Source organism: Protomyctophum parallelum, assembly GCF_964188405.1.
Source record: "Protomyctophum parallelum genome assembly, chromosome: 3".
Classification (NCBI taxonomy): Eukaryota; Metazoa; Chordata; class Actinopteri; order Myctophiformes; family Myctophidae; genus Protomyctophum; species Protomyctophum parallelum.
In genome coordinates, this window is record NC_139698.1 from 28557537 (window position 1) to 28578279 (window position 20743).

Genomic DNA, 20743 nt, shown 5'->3' on the forward strand with positions numbered 1-20743 from the left:
ACCCCCTCCACCCACCCGCGCTTAATTACTTCTGTTTTCTCTCCATAAATTTGGAACAGGAGGTTTTCCTTTAAAGCGAGCGCGAAAGAGGAGAGAGAGAGGTGGAAGAGAGGAGAGAGAGGGGGGGTGAGACGGAAGTGGGTGTTTTGTTGCCGCGTACGTTCCGTGACTGAACCGGGGCTCCACTCGCGCGTTACTGTAAACTAAACTCACACATGGCTTGTCATGAAAATACCAGCCGGGGGGAAAATTAAAGATGGGGTTCCGTTTAGCGTTTGGAGCATTGGCCGGGGCAAGTGATGTGGCGGAGTTGGCTCGCCTCGCTCCGCTCTCTCCTTCTCCCACAGGGAAGGTCCTGACCTCAGGGCTTTGAGGCTGACCGCGGTCACCCTCGGACGGACTCAGTGGCCCTGGAAGCTTCGGGGCTAAATATACAGCCTGTGGGCAGCAGGGACGTGGTTCAGCCTGGAACTCAGGTCCACTCTGAGCATCCACTCTATAACTGCAAAACATTGAGACCTGAGGACATCTATACTGCCTTCGATTCTAAATCAGTAGTTCAAGGACCGCCAAAATGATAGGAATTTAGCCACTTCCCCCCGCGCCCACCCCTCCATCTGAAAAGGTTTTGAGCCAGTGAACCCCAGAAGAGAAGATTTGTGTTAAAATAAATGTGTTGAGAACCACTGTTCTAAACAACTGTTTCAGTTTTCTGAAAAAATATATGCAGCTCGACAGAATATGTATGGAGAAAATACTGTATATACCTATGATGCTTTTCCGGTTTCAATGGTTTAAAACGTTGTTTTGTTATAGGTTTATCGGTTAGTTGCAGCTGACAATTTCCCCCCCCACCCCCTTTCGTTCACTCAAAGTTGTCGGTGGGGAAAGTGAACCCATAAAAAAAACATGTGAGTGCTTTCACACTCACACTTTTTTTTGGAGTGGCCTACATTTTCTAGGGCATTCACAGAGAGCCTCACAATGGCCTGCAAACATTAACCTCTTAAAAGCTACTATCTTCCACATCAGTGCTGTGGCTCCATAAAGGCTCAGAAAGTGGGCTGGCTGTTTGTCATCCTATCCCAAATAAAGCCCTCTTTATGGGTTACAGTATCTGTCTGAGGGATGATCGCTGTTCAAAGCCACTTCATGGACGAAATGCAATACACTGGCTGCCTGTAACTGTCCCTCTTTGTATGTGCTTTTAAACGTTGGCTCGTGCTAAACAACAACTAATCTCTGTCTTGTCTCAAGGCTAATTACATGACTAAATGCATTTATCATCTCACAGTTTACAGTTCCGGCATTTCAGCAGACACTCGCGCATCCAGAGCCTCTTACAAGTGCAAGATCGGAATAAGCAGAGTTCCGTCAATGAACATGATAAATAGCCACATAATTAAAGAGTGCAAAGACGACCAGGTAAACAACGAACTAGCATCTGTCTAAACAACGACACACTATCTAATTAACCTTCTCAACATTTGTGGTCCTGCAAAAAGAAAACTAAAACAACCAAAACATGTAACCAACTGTATATCTACACAGTACTGTATGATAACTAGCATTCTACAATGTGTCAAAAAGGTGACAAGAGGGAGGATTGCAGGATGTTCATCCGACATAACAGCAAACTAGGATGCTGTCAAACGGAACGTGTGCTTTCTTGTTCATGCAGCCCAGTAATCATTATTGTTGTGCATGAAAAAGAAAGTAAACGTTCCATTACTGAGTAATGATATGCAGGAGGAACCCCCCCCCCCCCTCATCTGTTGTCTGACAGCCCCAACCCCTGAAAGCAAAACGCAGGCAAATTTACGACATTGTTGGCGGGGTCGTCGTGCCCAGTGGGGTCTTTTGCGGGTTTCCTTGCTCAGCCCTTGGATGTGGTTTTATGTGTTCTCCGCGCCCGCTGCGCGGAGGAGCAGCCAGCCAGCCAGTCATGATCCCCTCTCATTTCACGGCAGCTCTGTCTCGGAAATGAAAAGCGTGCGAGCTGAGAGATGAGTGACTGATTGGGCTGGCGATGGGCGTTGGTTACAGGGGAAAGAATGTTAAGGTTTGTCAGGTTTACTGACGGGCAAAAATCCCAGAGTTAATAAGCTTCAGTGCAGTGGCGGGGGGAGCGCGGGGGGGGGGGGGGGGGGGGGGGGCAGGTCAGGGAGGTAAACCAATGTTGAACTGTCTGAACAGCCCGTTGTAGCTGAGTGGATCAGAGCCTCTGCCTACAGAGCAGGCGCTGAGGCGCCTAATAGCTCCCTCCGCAAAGGAGCCTTCAATTCGCCATTTAGGCATTTCACTTTTAACGAGCGACTTACAATAAGTAAGGTAAACACATCAAATGCAGAGTGTAGTACCCCAGTAAATACCCGGAAATAACACATTTAGCATCTGCATAAATAACCTGCTATCTACATTTTAAGATTGTTGTTGAGACAAAACAAGCCTAAGAAAAACATGGGATCAAATTACCACGTTAAGTGCATGGCAGTCATAACTACTGTGGCCAAGTGCTACGGGCTGAGGTGTTGTCTGAATAGCCTTAGGATAGGGGCTACGATGTATGACTACGATGTATGCTTCAGTGTCCCTTTCTTGTGGGAAGCCAGAGTGCCAATACCGAACACTACACATGCACCACCATAGTGCAGGACTTTGACTCACCCTTTTATATGCTTGGGCATCGGAAGGTTCCGTGGTTCAATCCCCATGCAGTTCGATCCCGGCTCCCCGTAAGCTTTGTGTCGAAGTGTCGAAGACACCAAATCCGTATCCCGATGACCTGCTTTCGGCGTGTGACTACAGATAGCATCTGATACAGACTTATAGCATGTTATGTAGACGGCACTATAATTGCATTGTATATAGTCATAGCACGCCATAGTACATATGTACTGTATAGCATAGTAGTATATATATAGCTTATATGTATAGTCTCATAATATAGATATTCCACTGTTACTTTCTTAGCTTACGCATGTTTTATGATAAATGCTTTTGTGATGTATTCCCATGCTTTTGTTCCTGATTATTGTAAGTCGCTCTGGATTAAGAGCGTCTGCTAAATGCCTAAATTGTAAATTGACTGTAAAGACGGTACATGGATGAACCAGTTGACAGATGAAGCTGCAATTATACATTGTGTATTAGTGTATTAGTGAATGACCAAATGTACCTGCGTCCCTATTTTGGGCTTGTTGCCAACATAAAAAAAAATAAGATTCTGGAATACTATGAAATATGGCTTAAAGTGGTTAAATCATGCACACAACATGGTGTGGTGAGGGTGTGTGTGTGTGTGTGTGTGTGCGTTTATGGGCGCGCGCGCCCATGTGTGTGTGTTTTGCTCGCACGTGGGTGCATCAGACCACGCCATAACTTAGCTATCTCTATATAACCGCTGTCTGTCTGTCTGCCTGTGTGTCTGTCCTCTGGCGTTGGATGGATGGGTAGGCGGGTGGAGGGGGCGAGGGTCGGTTGGTAGGGGTGGGTGTGTGTGTGTGTAGATTTCGTGTGATTACAGGGATCTGACAGTCGACTACTTCTGCTGCCACTGTTATAATTAGCAGCTGCATGCTCCCCGTGGCTGTATGTGTTCCACAGCAGAACATGTGACTTCACGCAGCGATTTAGTACCAGAAAGCAGCTGCTGGATGTGGCGTGCTAACGTGATGTTGCACCGCAGGAGGCTGCTTTATTGAGTCATCATCATGTCGGGTGGGGGGGGTGGGTGTTGTGGGTAACTTCTTGTAAGTGAAAGCCCAAGGTGAGAGAGAGGCGAGGCTGTCAGGAAGAGAAGGCTGTCCTTGCTTGCACTGTGGTTTAGATTAGATACCCATTTCATTTGACCTAGTTTGCTTTCACTCCCTTACAGTTTTTTTGTTTTTGGTAAAGCGACTCGAAAAGTGGATGGGCCTTTAGAGGGAACGGACGGTAGACTGCCGACTAGAGATGGTTAACCTAAGGGTCAAGGAGGTCAGCGCCACGGCGGTCAAGGTCAAAAAGGAATAATGTGTCATAAAGTCAGGTCGTGACATTGCTTTGTGTTGCAGCAGGTATACCTGTAGACACAGTTGATTGTGAAGGGTTGATCAATGAAGACAGAAGAGAATATCAAAGAACAGTTTGAATCCAGACCAGAACCTTGTGTTGCATGATGAGTCACCCCAAGTCTCTGTCCTTTATTCCAGTCTGGAATCTTTTATTTTATTTTTATTGTATTTCATTTAGGGGAAATAGTTGGAATTAAAAAAATATATAAAAGAAATGATAAGTTGTCTAAATTCACTATTCCTTCACTTATGATCTCTCTCTAGGTCGTCCTCAGACAAGCCCTCCATCGTTGCTTCCAGTCATTCCGGTTTCCATACATCTGGCCAGCTCGTTGGTGCTTTGCGCTCCTGCGTCTTTCTTGAGTACATCCACATATGTTAGTGTGGGACGTCCTCATGAGCGGTGCCCGTGTGTTGGTTCCCACAGCACTAACTTGCTGGCTGGAAGCTCTTGGTGTCTTTGGCAGTGTCCTGCTAGTCTCATTCTCCTGGCTGCTACTCTCTGGCTCACTCTTGGCATTCCTTTATACAGATTCATGTTGGTAACATGTGTACTCTTGCTGATGTTAAGTACTGCAGTAACTGCACGCAACATCCTGGTGTAGCAGTAGCACCCATCTAGAGACTTCTGTAGGGTTGGCTTCAGGGTCCAGCATTCACTGCGTATAGGAGAACAGACTCTCTAACATCTATTCTATTCATAGAAGAAGCAGAGTTTGATTTGACGGGGGAGATTGGAGTTCCATACGCTGCATGCCATGCCGTTCAGGGCCCTCCATGCAAGTGCCTTCCTCACTTTAAGATCTTGCTCAGTTGAATTGACCCATGAGCCCAGGTACTTGAAGTCCTTGACTTCCGTCGGTGCCTTCTGTTGTTGTCAGAGGTGGATATTCGGATGGGATGTTATACAGTAGTTGATAACTTCAGTTTTCTTGGCATTCAGCAGACAAAAGGCCAACCTTGGCAAACTCTGCTCAGGAGCTCATGAGCTTGTTCCATGGTAGTTTTGGTTCTCCTCAGATGAGGGTCAATGGCAGGCCGTATCCGGTTCAGGATCATACGGTATTAGATCTTTGCGGTGATACTGTACATGTCAGGCTGATGCCTCGGTAGTTGTCTGGCTTCAAGAGGTCCCCAGCCTTAGGCACCGGGCTGAGAGACCACATGTCATGTCAGGCTGCTTGTTGCTTAGCAGGGCAAGGCTACAGAACTGTAGGATGATGTCGTCGAGCCCACAGTTCTTTACGACCTCTGGGGGTATGCTGTCTGGCCCTGCATTATTTTTATGATGATTTATAATAATAATAATAATCATAATAAAATTATTTATATAGCACTTTTCCAAAACAGGTGTATACAGTACAAAGTAAATGGTAATATAGGATTGAAGGGGTTAAGTGTAGAATAACCTGGGTCAAAGTTTTCACCTATAATGACATGCCCATAAATTATAATGAGTGCCACAGGTTGAAAGTGTTGTGTTTTTAAGTACGTTGCCGTTGCAGTGCAGTATGAATGTCAGGGTCAAGGCTGTGCAGGAACGACTGGCTGCCCCAATTTGTCTCTCATTTATATTCTGTCTGTCATTCTAACTTCCTTTCACAACTGTTAGCTGCTTCTGTGTCCACAGTTCAGTTCATTACAAAACCCCAACTATTCACTGCTCAACCCCCCCCCCCCCCTCCCCCTCACTCCATTGGAGGAACTCAGATAATTTACTTAAGTGCTGTGCTTTAGTACAATTTTGAGGTATTTGTACTTAATATCAATAGGCTACTAGCCCACTCCACTATGTCTCAGATCAAAATATTGTACTTTTTTCCACTACATTTATTTGACAGCTTTAGTTATTAGTTATTTTGTAGATTTTTTGATTATTATTACAAAACATGCATTACTCCAATCCAGCCTGATGGCGTGCCGCGGGTTCGAGTCCCGAGCCCGTCGGCCTTTGCCGCATGTCTTCCCCCATCTCTCTCCCCTTTCCTGTCACATTACTGTACCCTATCAAATAAAGGCAAAAAATATATTTAAAAATATATGCCCTATACATTTCAGCCATTTGAAAATAGCCAATCTACAGTTCACAGCTTGTAGATTGGCTATTTTCAAAATATTTGTATATATTTGAAATGAGACATTCATAAGAGTCCTTTCTGCTTTTGCTATACTTTAACTACATTTTGATACACTTTTTGATATACTCAAGACAATTTTGAATTCCGGACTTTTACTTGTAACAGATTATTTCTATATTGTAGTATTGACACTAGTACAAAAGGTGAGTATTTTTTCCACCTCTCTCTCTCTCTCTCTCTCTCTCTCTCTCTCTCTCTTGTGCCAACCCTGGCCTTGGCACGGCCAGAGCTCCATGACAAATGGTGCGATCCATTGAGTGTGAAGTGTGTTCAGGATTCAGGAGTGCTGTCAGGGAAACAGGAATAATACCTGCTCCCCTCTGTCCTCCTTCCACTCGCCTTTCTCCTCCCTTCTTCTTCTTCTTGCGGGCACTTATCTGTGCCAGCTGTATGGAACTAATCTGCTGTGGAGCTATTTCTCATTAAAGGAGGGCCTCTTTGGGCGGTGCGCGCCCTGCCCTGCGCGGCTCGGTGTGCAGACAGACTGCGGGGAGAGACGGGGACAGGGAAGGAACCGTCTGTTTCTACAGATGGGCCTCATTTAGCCGCAGTGCTGGAAGAAGAAGTAGTCTAGATTTGTGTCTATACGAGCTTACAAGATGTCACATTGCCACACGGCGTGAGCTTGTAGATTGGCTATTTTCAAATTGCTTAAAAGCTCTATTATGAAAATTGTTTGTGTGAATAAGATTCTCCTCTATTGAGACGTTTCGATACTGTGTCTAAGTTGGACACAAACTTTGACGCAAACCTGTTTCTGGTGGCTTGTCTGACACGAATTTTGACCTGAAGGTCAAACAACATTCAATTAGTCCCCTGAGGAAGCTCTATTAACTCAGTGGTAAACATGTCAGCACTTTTACACGGGAGACCTGGGTTCAAATCCGGGGTAAAGCAGGACAGTTACTGTACATAGAGCAGCTTTAAGCATTGAATAGACGTTTTGTATTAAATATCCCCAAAGTAACCAAGTAACTAAAGTTGTCACATCATTTATAGTGCAGTAAAAGTACAACATTTGCCTCTGAGAGGTTAGTGGAGTAGAAGTATATAATTTCAATACTCAAGTAAATACTCGGGTGGAAACCTCATTATGCGCCGCTCCGAGCTGTGATGTTCAAGTTAACACAAAAAGTGAAAATAATGGAGATACGAGGTCTCTCCAGTCTCCTCTCCACCATGTGTATTTAAATATGGAGATATGAGGTCTCTTCAGTCTTCTCTCCACCATGTGTATTTAAATATGGAGATACGAGGTCTCTCCAGTCTCATCTCCACCATGTGTATTTAAATATGGAGATACGAGGTCTCTCCAGTCTCCTCTCCACCATGTGTATTTAAATATGGAGATACGAGGTCTCTTCAGTCTTCTCTCCACCATGTGTATTTAAATATGGAGATACGAGGTCTCTCCAGTCTCATCTCCACCATGTGTATTTAAATATGGAGATACGAGGTCTCTCCAGTCTCATCTCCACCATGTGTATTTATTTAAATATGGAGATACGAGGTCTCTCCAGTCTCATCTCCACCATGTGTATTTAAATATGGAGATACGAGGTCTCTCCAGTCTCATCTCCACCATGTGTATTTAAATATGGAGATACGAGGTCTCTCCAGTCTCATCTCCACCATGTGTATTTAAATATGGAGATACGAGGTCTCTTCAGTCTTCTCTCCACCATGTGTATTTAAATATGGAGATACGAGGTCTCTCCAGTCTCATCTCCACCATGTGTATTTAAATATGGAGATACGAGGTCTCTCCAGTCTTCTCTCCACCATGTGTATTTAAATATGGAGATACGAGGTCTCTCCAGTCTCATCTCCACCATGTGTATTTAGCGGGCATGGCAGGAATAACTCCCTGGTGGAGCCCCCCCCCCCTCCCCCCTTCTCTGTGAGAGTTGCGGTGGAGGAATTCCTGTACACCACGCCATCACTGATTGGCCCGTTTTTCCTCACCTGCTAACCCCCCCACCCCCCGCACACACACACACACACACACACACACACACACACACACACACACACACACACACACACACACACACACACACACACACACACACACAGCCAAACTACCCACCTGTCAACCCACCAACCTATCAACACATGCAATGACCCATCTACACACACACACACACACACACACACACACACACACACACACACACACACACACACACACACACACACACACAGATGCACACCCCTATTCAAACACTCCTACATACACATGCAGTACAGTACATGCACCCACACCACCATCATATCCACCCACACACGCATGCACGCACGCATGCATGCACAGAAGATGCCCATCTGGGATTAAGTCAACCTTCGTGACAGCCTGGTTGCTGATAAAGCCATATTTATGCAACTACGGCCTGCAACTACTGTAAGTAGTTGCAGGCCGGTGTCGCGCATAAGAAATTGTAAATTTACACGCTAGCCAATCTTATAAATATATGATGAATTCCAAACTTTTACTTGCAACAGAATATTATATATTGCAGTATTGATACTTTCACTTAAGTAAAATATAGTACTTGTTCCACCACTGTGTGCCGCACCGGCCTCCAACTAGTCAGGCTTAAGAGACGTCTCCTTCAGTTGAATCATCACCACTTCCTTGATGCATCTCTCTGTTTCTGGCAAACAGCGCCCCTACTGGTACTAATAGTCATGTACTGGTGCTCATTAACGTACACATAGGTGAACACAGACACACATGTGAACACAGACACACGGACATTGCTGTTCCTTGGAGTGGTTGCACCAAAAAGTCTACTGGTATTCAGAATAGGGGAAACAAATCACGACCCAGGTGGGATGTGTACATTTCATCAGATTTCGGTACACTTCCCTGTTTGGCACTCAGCATCAAGGGTTGGATTGGGGGTAAGTCGCTGTAACATGCTAGGAGGTGTACTTGTACATCAAGCTGCCTCACGCTACAGCCGGAGCTGGAGATAGGCTTCTGCCCTATGGGCCACATGGGAAGTTTTATTCACTACAAATTCAAGCCAGGGTCCGACTGCTGTTGCGCCCCCTATGGCGGTGGTTCTCAAAATGGGGTCTGGGGGCCCCCAGGGGGTCCTTGAGGGGCTTCCAGGGGGTCCCCATCAAAATGAGTTAATATAGCATCAACATCAAGCTAATTGACAATTAGCCGATCTACAAGTTTATAACGCAATGCACATGGATGCATTTTGAGCTTGTAAGACCCAAAGATCTGGAAAGAGAATTGGCACAGCAGCAGTGTGAACGGGCCGTTGGATGTGGTCCTACTCCTGGCTGGCCGAGGCACCGCCGTCCCAACTGAAGAGGTCTGTTGCAAGACTTCAGAAAGAAGACTGCCTTGAACTTTTAGGTTTTTTTTTGCTTTTATTTTTTTCCAAAATTCTACAACTAGCTCATGATTTGTTACAGTCTAACAGGAAACAGCCCGTAACGTTTTCACCTAAACTAAATTCACTTTTTCACCCTGGGAAAGTTCCCTTCTTACATGCTGCTGCAATAAGTCTGTTTCCTCTCGGGGGTATTGCGTTTTTTTTTTTGTGCTATTTACAATTCCGAGTATCACATTTCTTTCCCCTGATGCACAGCGATATAAATCAGCATCACCAGATCTTGTCTCGCTTCTCGTATACGGGGTTGTGGCGCACGTTTAGTCCTTGTGGATGCAGATGCCAACAACTGGCTGAGGTCATAGTGAACCAACTAATCTTTATGACCCAGGTTGTTCTACAGCGAGTGTGAAACCACTATCACTTAACCCCATAAATCTTATAGCGTCGCTGTCGGGCAGAAACCTCTTATGTCTTATATTTTAACTTGTTTGTATTTTGTTTTTTTTGTAAATGAATGTCCTACTTGATCATACTACAGTGGCACACAAAAGTAGCACATCTGTAAGCTCGCTTTGAGCAGTTTTGGACATATGAGGTTTCCACCTCATATGAGGAATATTGATTATACAGCCAACATACAAGCTGACTGCAACGTGTTGGGAGATTGTACATTTTCACAAAACATATTCACCTATTTTCACTGGGAAAACATAATGCTAATATGCTAATTAATCATGTATAGGCTGGCCAAATGCACAATGCATGATATACGAACGAGGTTTCCACCCGGCAGAGATGATTGGATTACTATCAATCATCAATCATCATCAGTGGAACCTCCTCCAGGACCCCCTGCTGGGGTTCCCTGGAGCCCACTTTGAGCAGGCTGTTGGAAAACACGTCGGCTTTGAATCAAACTCGCGTCTTTCATCCCTTATTAAGTTATTTGTCATATCCGCCCCTTGCACCTCTTGTTTAAGAAGCCTAAAAGCCAAACAGAAATATATATTTTATTCATTATGTTCAACGACAGAAACGATAGGAACAATTGTTTGAGTGACAATAAATCGTCAAGTAAAATTCCATAATCATAAAAGCCCTAATGATTCAATGAACTACAGTATGAATCAAGCTTAATTGTCCTCATGATGACACCATTTAAAATCTAATATATCTCATTAAACTCTCAATAAAGAACAGTTAGCCTGACAGTTTGCGGTTTAGGGGGGAATATGTACAGTATGAGATCATAGAACACAATTAATCTGTTCTCATTTAATTTTTTAACGGCGTGTTAAAGTCCTCAAATAGGATCATTTTAGTATCGAGATGATGTCAGCTGTCAGTCATCATTAATTAACCCATCGATGGCCCCGTCAAGCTCCGGAACCTCCATAATGTGGATGTTATCGTTATAAGATTACAATGTGTAATTGTTTGATTTTTGTATATTTTGTGGGAAAGAAGCCGGAAGCGCCCCCAGGCCCTGACTACAGGGTCTGTGTAGTTCAGATGGTCCGGAAAAGTGTCCAGAAGAATCCTGTTATATAGAGCTTCCGGAGATATTATGTCTCTCTCTCTCTCTCTCTCTCTCTCTCTCTGTCTCTGTCTCTGTCTCTGTCTCTGTCTCTGTCTCTGTCTCTGTCTCTGTCTCTGTCTCTGTCTCTGTCTCTGTCTCTCTCTCTCACCCTCCTTGGGGGATCATTGCTGGTCTAACAATGATGAATAGAAAGAAGGCTGTTGCTGTGAATCCCCAGCATTATGCACTCATCAGACTGTTTGTGTGTGTGTGTGTGTGTGTGTGTGTGTGTGTGTGTGTGTGTGTATGTGTGTGTGTTTCTCACACTTCAGAATAGAATCAGTAGCAGCTGTCTGCGAAGACGGGGACTGCAGTGATACAAGGGGTTTGTGCGTGCGTGCGTGCACGTGACCAATGTCTTTAGACCTTAGACAGTGAGCAGGCGTTGGAGAGCGTCCATGTGCGTGTACAGTGTTCTGCTGAGTCAGAGCAGCCTCTACAGTAGTGTCTGAGCTGTGATGCAGTTTAGCCACTGCAGCGCCGGAACACTACTCTGCTCAACGCTGACACCCTTTGGTAGATAGTGTGAACTGCACTGATGCTGCAGGATCTTTTAGTTTCTTTTCTTTTCTTTATTTATTTTTCTATGTATTTAGACAGGACAGTGGTCCTCAAGGGGGGGGGGGCGTTCCAGGGGGTCCCCAGCTAAATCTTTGATAGCTGGAATGGAATTGAGTCAGAGTGTATAAATGGAACCAGGTGGTTCCACACTTTTATACGGGGGTCCGTGGCCCTAATAATGTCTGGGGGGGTCCTTGAAATAAAACAAGCTTGAAAACCACAGTGACAGCAGAGGTTAGAGAGACAGGACATAGAGGGGATAAGACAGGTCTCTGTGAGCCAGAAAGAACCCATGAGGACTTTGTGTTGTTATGGTCGACGATGACGAAATATCAGATCATCTATACTAGACTCCCAGAAACCTCCCCCTAAAATAATTACACGGATAAAGGAAAAGACCTGCAGGATGCAGACCTGGGAGCCCCGTGTGGCGTCGCTCTGATTAATGGCCGCTCCTTTGTAAAGCATTGTGGTGGTGGGAGCCTTAAGTCTGCTACAGTATGTGTGACTTGGTGTTCTACAGCCTGCATGCTAGTCGCTCCTCCTGGCCTCGGGCTGGGCCAGAGGCAGGAAACGTACGCAGTGTGTTGGCCTAACTCTCCACAGATGTTGTTCACCAAAAGCTCAGAGCTGCTCTTACTACTGTGCTCTTTTTTTTCTCCTTTCTTCCCCCACTCCAGAATTCCTCTCACTGTTTTTTTTCTTCTTTTTTCTCTCTCTCTCTCTCTCTTCCTTTTGCTCTGTTTAGCAATATGGGATGATTGCTTTAAATCAGGGGTCTTGCATGTTTTTCAAGCCAATGCACCCTTATAGCTGAGAGAGAGATGACACAGGGACCCCCCACTCCACCCAACTACGTAATTATTGTGTAGAATTGTGTTGCAGATTAATCCTTTTCAGAGATTTCATAGATGGCGTCGTTTAACAGCTCTGTCAATGTGTACTTGTGTAGCATTGTGTCCTGAGTCCTGTTGAGGTGTATTTTCAGACAGTTAAACTCTGCTCTTTGTCCCCCACACCAAACCAGTTAAACTCTGCTCCTTGTCCCCCACACCAAACCAGTTAAACTCTGCTCCTTTTCCCCCACACCAAACCAGTTAAACTCTGCTCCTTGTCCCGCACACCAAACCAGTTAAACTCTGCTCCTTGTCCCCCACACCAAACCAGTTAAACTCTGCTCCTTGTCCCGCACACCAAACCAGTTAAACTCTGCTCCTTGTCCCCCACACCAAACCAGTTAAACTCTGCTCCTTGTCCCCCACACCAAACCTTTGCCTGTCCACAAGCTCTCAATGACTCGCAGCACAAAGCGTTTGTGAGCTTGTACATCTGCTATTTTTGGCAAATGTTCCCAACAGAACAGGGTTGGTTAATAATCCAAAGTCCCCCCCCCCCCCCCCCCCGTAGTAACTCTGAGTGAGTACCTCCTACTGAAGGGGGTGCATATAGTTTAGACTAGTCATTGGTTAGACATAAGGTTGGTGAGGGGTGCGTTAAAGCGACCGGATTAAGGTTGGTGAGGGGTGCGCTAAAGCGACCGGATTAAGGTTGGTGAGGGGTGTGTTAAGGTTTGGGAGAGGGTTAAGGTTAGGTTTAGGTGTGCTGCCCCGTGGGAGGTTAGGGTTAGGGTGAGGGTTTGAGATAGGTTGTAGGACCAATGACTACCCCAGCTTTTAATGGTATCACAATCAGTATTTGTGACCGAGTGCATTTAGTGCACAAGGACTTAAAGTTGGTGATTTGCTTGCATATAGGTTGCAGGAGACGAGATCTCTGTTGTTACTCTACCAGGATAATTGTATGTCCAAAACTATGTCCCATTCGATTTGTGGGACCGAGCAAAACAGCTGTGGGTGGGCCCCAAGTGAAATGTACCCAAAATTGCCAAAAATCTGTTATCGACAGAACTTTCCCAAACTCTGATGTTTGGCAGTTGGAGCCCGCCCACGTCATCAGCTGTGTTGCTTTTCTTCCCAGAAATGCGTGTTCATTTCAAATGTGACATCATTATAAAGGCGAACGGAACAGGCTTTCCAATCATACGACATACCGTGCTTCTGTTAAAGTAACAACAGAGATGTGATGGAACAAACATACGTTTCCAAACGTCTTTCAGAGGAGCTTTATCTGCGTCGGCCGGCGGACACGAGAAAGTGATTCTCAATGCAGACAAAACATGTGCCTCTCAGAGATGATTGGTAGAGCAGAGGCCTCGGTCATGTGATGCTGTGAAAGAGAACAGTCACTCCCACCACGTTGGAATCTGTTATCTCACTGATCTAAAAAAAAAAAAATAACTTTCGTCTGTTCACTTTTTCCTACTTCACGAAGACAGCATCTCTGTGATGGTGAATTAATGTTTTCCCCTCCTCTCTCCCCCCACCCCTCTCTCTCTCTCTCTCTCTCTCTCTCCATACAGAGAAACTCTACAACTCGACGGGACGGGAGCTGCGTCGGGCCCTGTTTTCCCTCAAGCAGATTTTTCAGGTAATTCGGAGCCTTTAACTCTCCCTCCTCCGGACCCCCAAGCCCCCCCCCCCTCCCCCTCCCCCTTCCCCAGCAGAACCACAGCGACGGTTGCAATGAGTTGCATTGGTGAGGTTGACCTTAAAACGTTTTTTCCCCCAAGGAGTCCCTATACCGGTGTGGTCTGGGCTTAGCTGTCACTCCCATTCCTCGTTATCTCTGAGAGGTTCGCCAAATGGACGCCTTTCCCAAACTTGTGGTCCTTTGGTGCATTTGCATTATTATGCAAAACGCCCAAAAATGCACACTTACATATACCACACGCATACACACACTCACACACACACACACACACACACACACACACACACACACACACACACACACACACACACACACACACACACACACTATCTACTGTATATACGGTATGCGTGCTACACAGTCCTTGAAATAGAGAAACGTTGACTTATTGACTAAGACTTAGCTTCACACACTGACTGGTGCAGGGAGGGGGGGGGGGTAACCATGGAAAAAGTACTCTTTTACTCAAGTAAAAGTATCAATACTGCAATGCGGAACTACTCTGCTATACAAGTAAAAAGTGGTTACTGTATGTTTAGTAATAATAATGGAAAAGAGAGCACCAGGTTGGAGGCGGGCGGGCAGGCCCAGAATAGACCAGGACACCTCTCTCTCTCTCTCTCTCTCTCATCTCTCTCTCTCTCTCTCTCTCTCTCTCTCTCTCTCTCTCTGTATCTGCATCCAGTGGGAACCAAGTCCAACCAACAGACGATGTCAGTGGTTTTGTTTTGTTGGGTCTCTGAAAGCTGTGGACGGGGGGCGGGGTGGACGGGGGGGGCGGGGGGTAAACGGAGGGCGGGGTGGCACGGATGGCTGATTGCTGCTTTACATTCTACAGTCACCATCTAAAGAATGAGGCCCTTCTTAGTTAATTATTAATTAAACCAATCAGCCGGTCCAATAAACGACTCGCAAGTCTTGTTTACAGACCCGTAGTGTTTCCTGACCATCAATCGGATATACGGCCCGGACCCCCTGGAACCCCACTGGGGGGTCTCTGGACCCCACGTTGAGTAGCTTTTAATGTCGCCATGTCCTCTCATCCCCCGTTTCTAAGTAAACATTCTGAGATCAGTTGAACGCTGAGATGTTGGGCTTATTCCTCTGCCAATACAAATCAGATGTTGTTTTCTTAACTAACTCACAAATAAACGCATGAAAGATAGCGAAGAAAAAAAGCAGACGAGCATCGATGGCCCTTGTGTTTGTTTCCCCAAACATACACAGTCCAGCTCAAAGACGATGACACGTACAGTAAATCACACAGCATTCTTTAGTCATGTATTTATTCATTTGCATCCATATATCTAACCGAAAAACACTCCCTCGCACCGCCGCGGTATAGGAGAGTGAATGATATTCGCCCAGCTGTTTGTCCATCCGTTTTGTGTGTGTGTGGGTGTGTGTTTTACACACAGAGCGTTTACCAGATGACTGGAGTCTCCATCATATATATACTGTACTGTACGTACGGTCAGCCCAGATCTGGAAATACTCACAACGTAATTCCCGGGTGAGACGGACAGAACGGTGGACCACCCCACAGTGTTTAGTGTGCTCTTCCTGCCCCGCTAACCTGAACGCTAGAACGCATGCTAGAGCCTGGCGAGAGCCCCCCGCTCCGTTAAATTATGCAGTCGTCGACAGGTGTGAGAGTCGCAGGTGGCTTTGTCATCTCGGAGAGCGAGAGAGAGAGAGAGGGTCACGTCAAAACACAACAAACTATCTCTGAGTGAAATGCAAGCTGAGCTACAAAGCTCTGCAGTGGAAAAGCCCCTCTCTGTGTGTATAATGTCATGTTCATGATGAAGTGACGTTCTCTCCGCCATGTATCTTCTTGTTATTTCAAGTCCAGCACCGAGGGACATGGAGATATAAACATAGATCATTGGAGCGATGTGTCATCGTCGCCGTCGCAATTAGCGGTATAAGCTTCTTTTGATGCGTTTGTGTGACGCTGTAGTGTGATCAAGTAGGCCCTACTTGATCACACTACAGCGTCAGTAGGACATTAATTTCACGATAAAACACAAAAAGTTACATTTTGGAGACAGGTTTCTGCCCGGTAGCGACTATTCATATGACTATTCACAATGTAATGGAAGCAGCAACTCTTAATCAGTATGTTCAAATGCCAAGGAGTACAAGTGAGTTTTCAGACGTGATTTAAACACAGACAAGGATTGAGAAGCTCTGACATGAGGTGGAAGTTCATTCCACAGTGTGGGTGCTACAACAGAAAATGACCTATCCCCCCGGGATGCATCGCATTGCGACATGTAGATCTGCTCCAAAATATTTTTCATACAAAATGGGACATTGTGCCCAATCAGTACTTTCTACTTTTGTCATACTTTGTCTATAAGTACATTTTTATACCAATACCTTTGTACTTTTACTCAAGTAAATGTTGAATTCTGAACTTTTACATGTAACAGAGTATTTCTACATTGCAGTATTGGTACTTGAGTAGAACATTTGAGTTATTTCTCGTAGTCTAGATGCTGCTGACACTGACACTGACACCGACCACCAAATGATTGAATGATTGAAGCGGGTGTGAAAGTGTATGCAGGCCTGTGGTTTGGGCTCAGTGAGGAGACATGCACTCTGTGGCCAGATCTACAATCTGCAAAACACATCACGCTGCGACACATCGTGGGCTTGTAGATTTGCTATTTGCGGTGCACAACGCTCAGCAACGCAACCGAGCGTAACTAACTCAGGCTTGCATCGCTCTGTGGCATGCCATGTTGCCAAGTCTGCTTATTATAAACAACTTTGGGCTTGTTTTTTCTGTAAAGTACCATGCAAATATTGATGGTTAATTTGCAGTGTTGCTTTCTTGCGGGGGTCTTTGGGGGAACCCCATTCTGAAAAGATGTTGTGCCAGGGACCCCCATACTAGATTGGTGTTTTAAAAACATTAAATTTCTTAAAAAATTCTTTCATGATTTATTTTTGAAGACTGGCAATCTAGAACAATGCTCATGACCTGTTTTGAACTTACAGATCGTCTATATTCAAATAGCCGACATAATAGTGGTGTAACTAACTATCGGGCTTGTTTTCATAGAACATGGTCGCGTGTTTCTCTCTCGACATCTGGCAACGCTGGTGTCATGCCATTCGTCACAGTGCAGCAGCCAGCCACAGACATCTTAGCGTCCCTCTCCACAGCGAACGCCTTTATGACCACATTATAATGGTTAGGGAGCAACAGGCACTTAGCAACACTCAAGGTAGCGCAAAACACCATGCGTTGCCAGGAGTGCAGGAAATGTGCTGCTCACAGGCGGCAGCACGCTGGCTAATGTGTCCGCTGTGAGTGTCGCATGCGGCACCAGGCGCTGGTATAATTTGCTCCCATGGAAATATCTCCATGCTCTGGAGTTTAGCATAAATCTCAGTAGCAGGACAGGCCTGTTGGTGTTGCTCTTTATCATACTAGAAAAACAGCTCCCTTCAGTCCCAGCAGAGCCGTTTACACGCACGCACACACGCACGCACTCACGCACACACACGCACGCACACAGGTTTGTATTACTACACATGTGAGGACATAAACGTTTTAGGACAGAGATTTCACAAATGCCACTTTTCCCTTATTAAATTTTTTGCATTTTTTAACTGTAAGACTAAAGCAGAAAATAATAGCTGATCTACAAGCTCGGCTATTTGTCGTTGCACAACACCGGCGCGCAACTAAAAGTATTACGGTAATCAGGCATAGCCCTGACCCGTCCGCTAAACCCAACCTCTAAATGCCTATAATTCTAACTAAATCTTGTCCTAATTGTAAATCTATCTGCCCAACTCGTATAACCTCAAAACATCTGTTTGTCTTGTGAGGACCAGGAAAATCAGATATACCGGTAGCTCAAATTCTATTATACTCCTCCCAAGTACAGTAACACTATACACACGCACACAGGACTTGTGATTTAAGGCGGTGCCGTCCCAGTAAAACAAGCCTAGTAATGACTTCATGAGGGACACTGCCTTGTCGTTACTGTAAATCTGCAGTAGAACTCATCGTCCTTAATTCACAGTTCACACACAACGTGTGGCTTTTAATGCTCTCGCGGGAGTACCGCGCCACAGAGGGGTGCTCAGTGCTCACACTGCTCAGCTCAATGAAGGAGCGACCGGCTCAGATGACTGTAGACCACTGAAACACTTCCTCATCCCAAGGAATTAAATCCCATCCCGCTTGTTTTTTTGTTTTGTTTTTAATTCATAAATTAGGAAAGGCAATGAATTTTGTGTTCTTTTTAGATTACTGTGTTTCATGCAGTTTAAATTCAAAAGACATGGAACAGTTCATCTGTGTAATATAATGAGGCTAATTGATGTCATTCCCGCTCCTGCCTTCTCTTTTTGAATTTCCATTCCCATCCCGTCCCAACCCCGGGATTAATACACATTATAATCCCATCCTGCGGCAATCCCGAATAAATGTCAGCCTCTAGTTCATATTCCTCTATTTCTACCCCAAGTACTGTCAACATAAATGGATATTTAAAGGACTTTACCGGTGTTATTGCATGATTATTCCATTGACTAATCATTCGTTTTAGAGTTGATTTTAAGATTTCATTGTTTGTCTTTAAACCACTGAACGGGCTTGCGGCTGCGCCTCAGTATCTCTGTGATCTTATAGAGGTTTATACTCCCTCAAGGTCATTGCGTTCTGCAGGCCAGTTGAATCTCCAGGTCACAAAAAAGGCACGTTTAAAGGTGCCTTTTCTGTCGTAGCACCCAAACTGTGGAATGAGAAAATGTGAAACTGGCCCCCACCATAGAGACTTTTAAATCTCGCCTTCCGTTTGAGAGTTCTGTGTTTTCCTTTGGCTTTGTTGTTATGCGTTCTTTTTCTACGGTTTAGTTTTGCTGGTGTCTTATGTTTTAGCTTTACAGTGTTTTAACTTTCTATACAGCTTTGTAAACCTTGAGTTGTGAAATGTGCTAAATAAAGCGGATTGGATTGGATTGGATTGACTTGTCATGAATGTTTTATATTTCTGACAACTTTACAAATACTGCTATTTATTCCCTAATATTATAGCTAAAGCTTCCGGGCGATAAGCAACCTCTGCAATTGGAAAATTCAATGTGTTCGTTAACTTGTGATAATTTGTACATTTGAGCATTTCAAACTCTCAATCTCTTTACTGATTTAGCTCTCTCTCTCTCTCTCTCTCTCTCTCTCTCTCTCTCAACCCCCCTCCCCTCCCCCAGGATGACAAGGACTTGGTGCATGAGTTCGTGGTGGCTGAGGGCCTGACATGTTTGATAAAAGTGGGCGCTGAAGCAGACCAGAACTACCAGAACTACATCCTCAGAGGTGAGTCCGGCTCATCCCTGCACAGCCTTTTGGAATGTGTTTTACTTTCACCATGAAAAGGAACCGTACACAATACATATACAGTAGTACAGCAAACCAATGCACAGTTAAAAAAGAAAAAAAGAAAAAAAAAGAAAACTGTTAATTTTGTCCATTTTGTAGCTCTGACACTCTCAAAGCTGAATAAACACTCAGGACTTGGATTCTATAGAAGGCGAAGCCAGTGTGTCTTTTATGGAAGCATGTTGGACAGCAAAAACAGCTGATCTACAAGCTCTCAATGCACCTGCGACACATTGAGAGAGGTTGTAGGTTTAAAGCCTCAACCTGTGATTTCTTCACCCGGTTGGCATGTACTGTTGTACAGCAGGAACAGAATAATTTGACATTTTGCTAATTGTTTAGGGAGCAGCGCTATAGTGTGGGACAGCTCCTTTCAAACTGTTTAACACATTGCACCTTGTTATAGGGCACAAACAAACATTACATTTTGAAGTCATGATATTTTATTTTGCTTGAATCCAAGTACTACCTCCTTCTCTTGCCTTTTTGCGTTCTCATGCCTCAATTTGCAGTGCAAAAGGGCCAATCAAGGATGTTATGAATCAATCCGGCAGCAACGCATTCTCTCTCCCCATAAATCTCTCCAGAACCACGTGTTTACAAAGCCATGTAAATTGATGGTTCTAAGAAGTCCTCCTCGCACACACACACACACACACACACACACACACACACACACACACACACACGCACGCACGCACGCGCGCACACACTTTGACACATAAACAACACACAAGGAGTGCCCCGGCAGAACGCGGGGCAATCCACAAATTAGGCCACGTTTAGCAGCTGGTTAATTTATCTGTCCCACCATGTTGGTGGGTTGCAAGGTCATATGTGTTGGGGGGTGGTGGGGGGGGGGGTCCGGGGTTAACTTGCTGCTATGCTGCGAGGGTCCGTGGAGGTCTGCCACACAGAGACGCAGGGTCAACACCATTTAACGGCCCGCTTGCGAAGAGGGCAGGTCACGCATGCTTACAGCGGTCTAGTAAAATGTCCTGGCAGGATATTGCAGGTCATAAATGTAAATTTTCCCCTTAAACCCCCCCCCCCCCCACACACACACACACACACACACACACACACACACACGC

At 45.2% G+C, this 20743-nt stretch overlaps 1 protein-coding gene across 1 annotated transcript in view; it reads left to right on the top strand.

Annotated features, from left to right (window-relative positions):
* fhod3b (formin homology 2 domain containing 3b) overlaps window positions 1–20743 on the top strand; it is a 201617-nt gene that overhangs the window by 100347 nt on the left and 80527 nt on the right. Inside the window, exons 4-5 of the mRNA XM_083762106.1 lie at window positions 14109–14176; window positions 19481–19586. Coding sequence (XP_083618232.1) covers window positions 14109–14176; window positions 19481–19586 — 174 coding nt within the window. The remainder of the gene's footprint in view (window positions 1–14108; window positions 14177–19480; window positions 19587–20743) is intronic.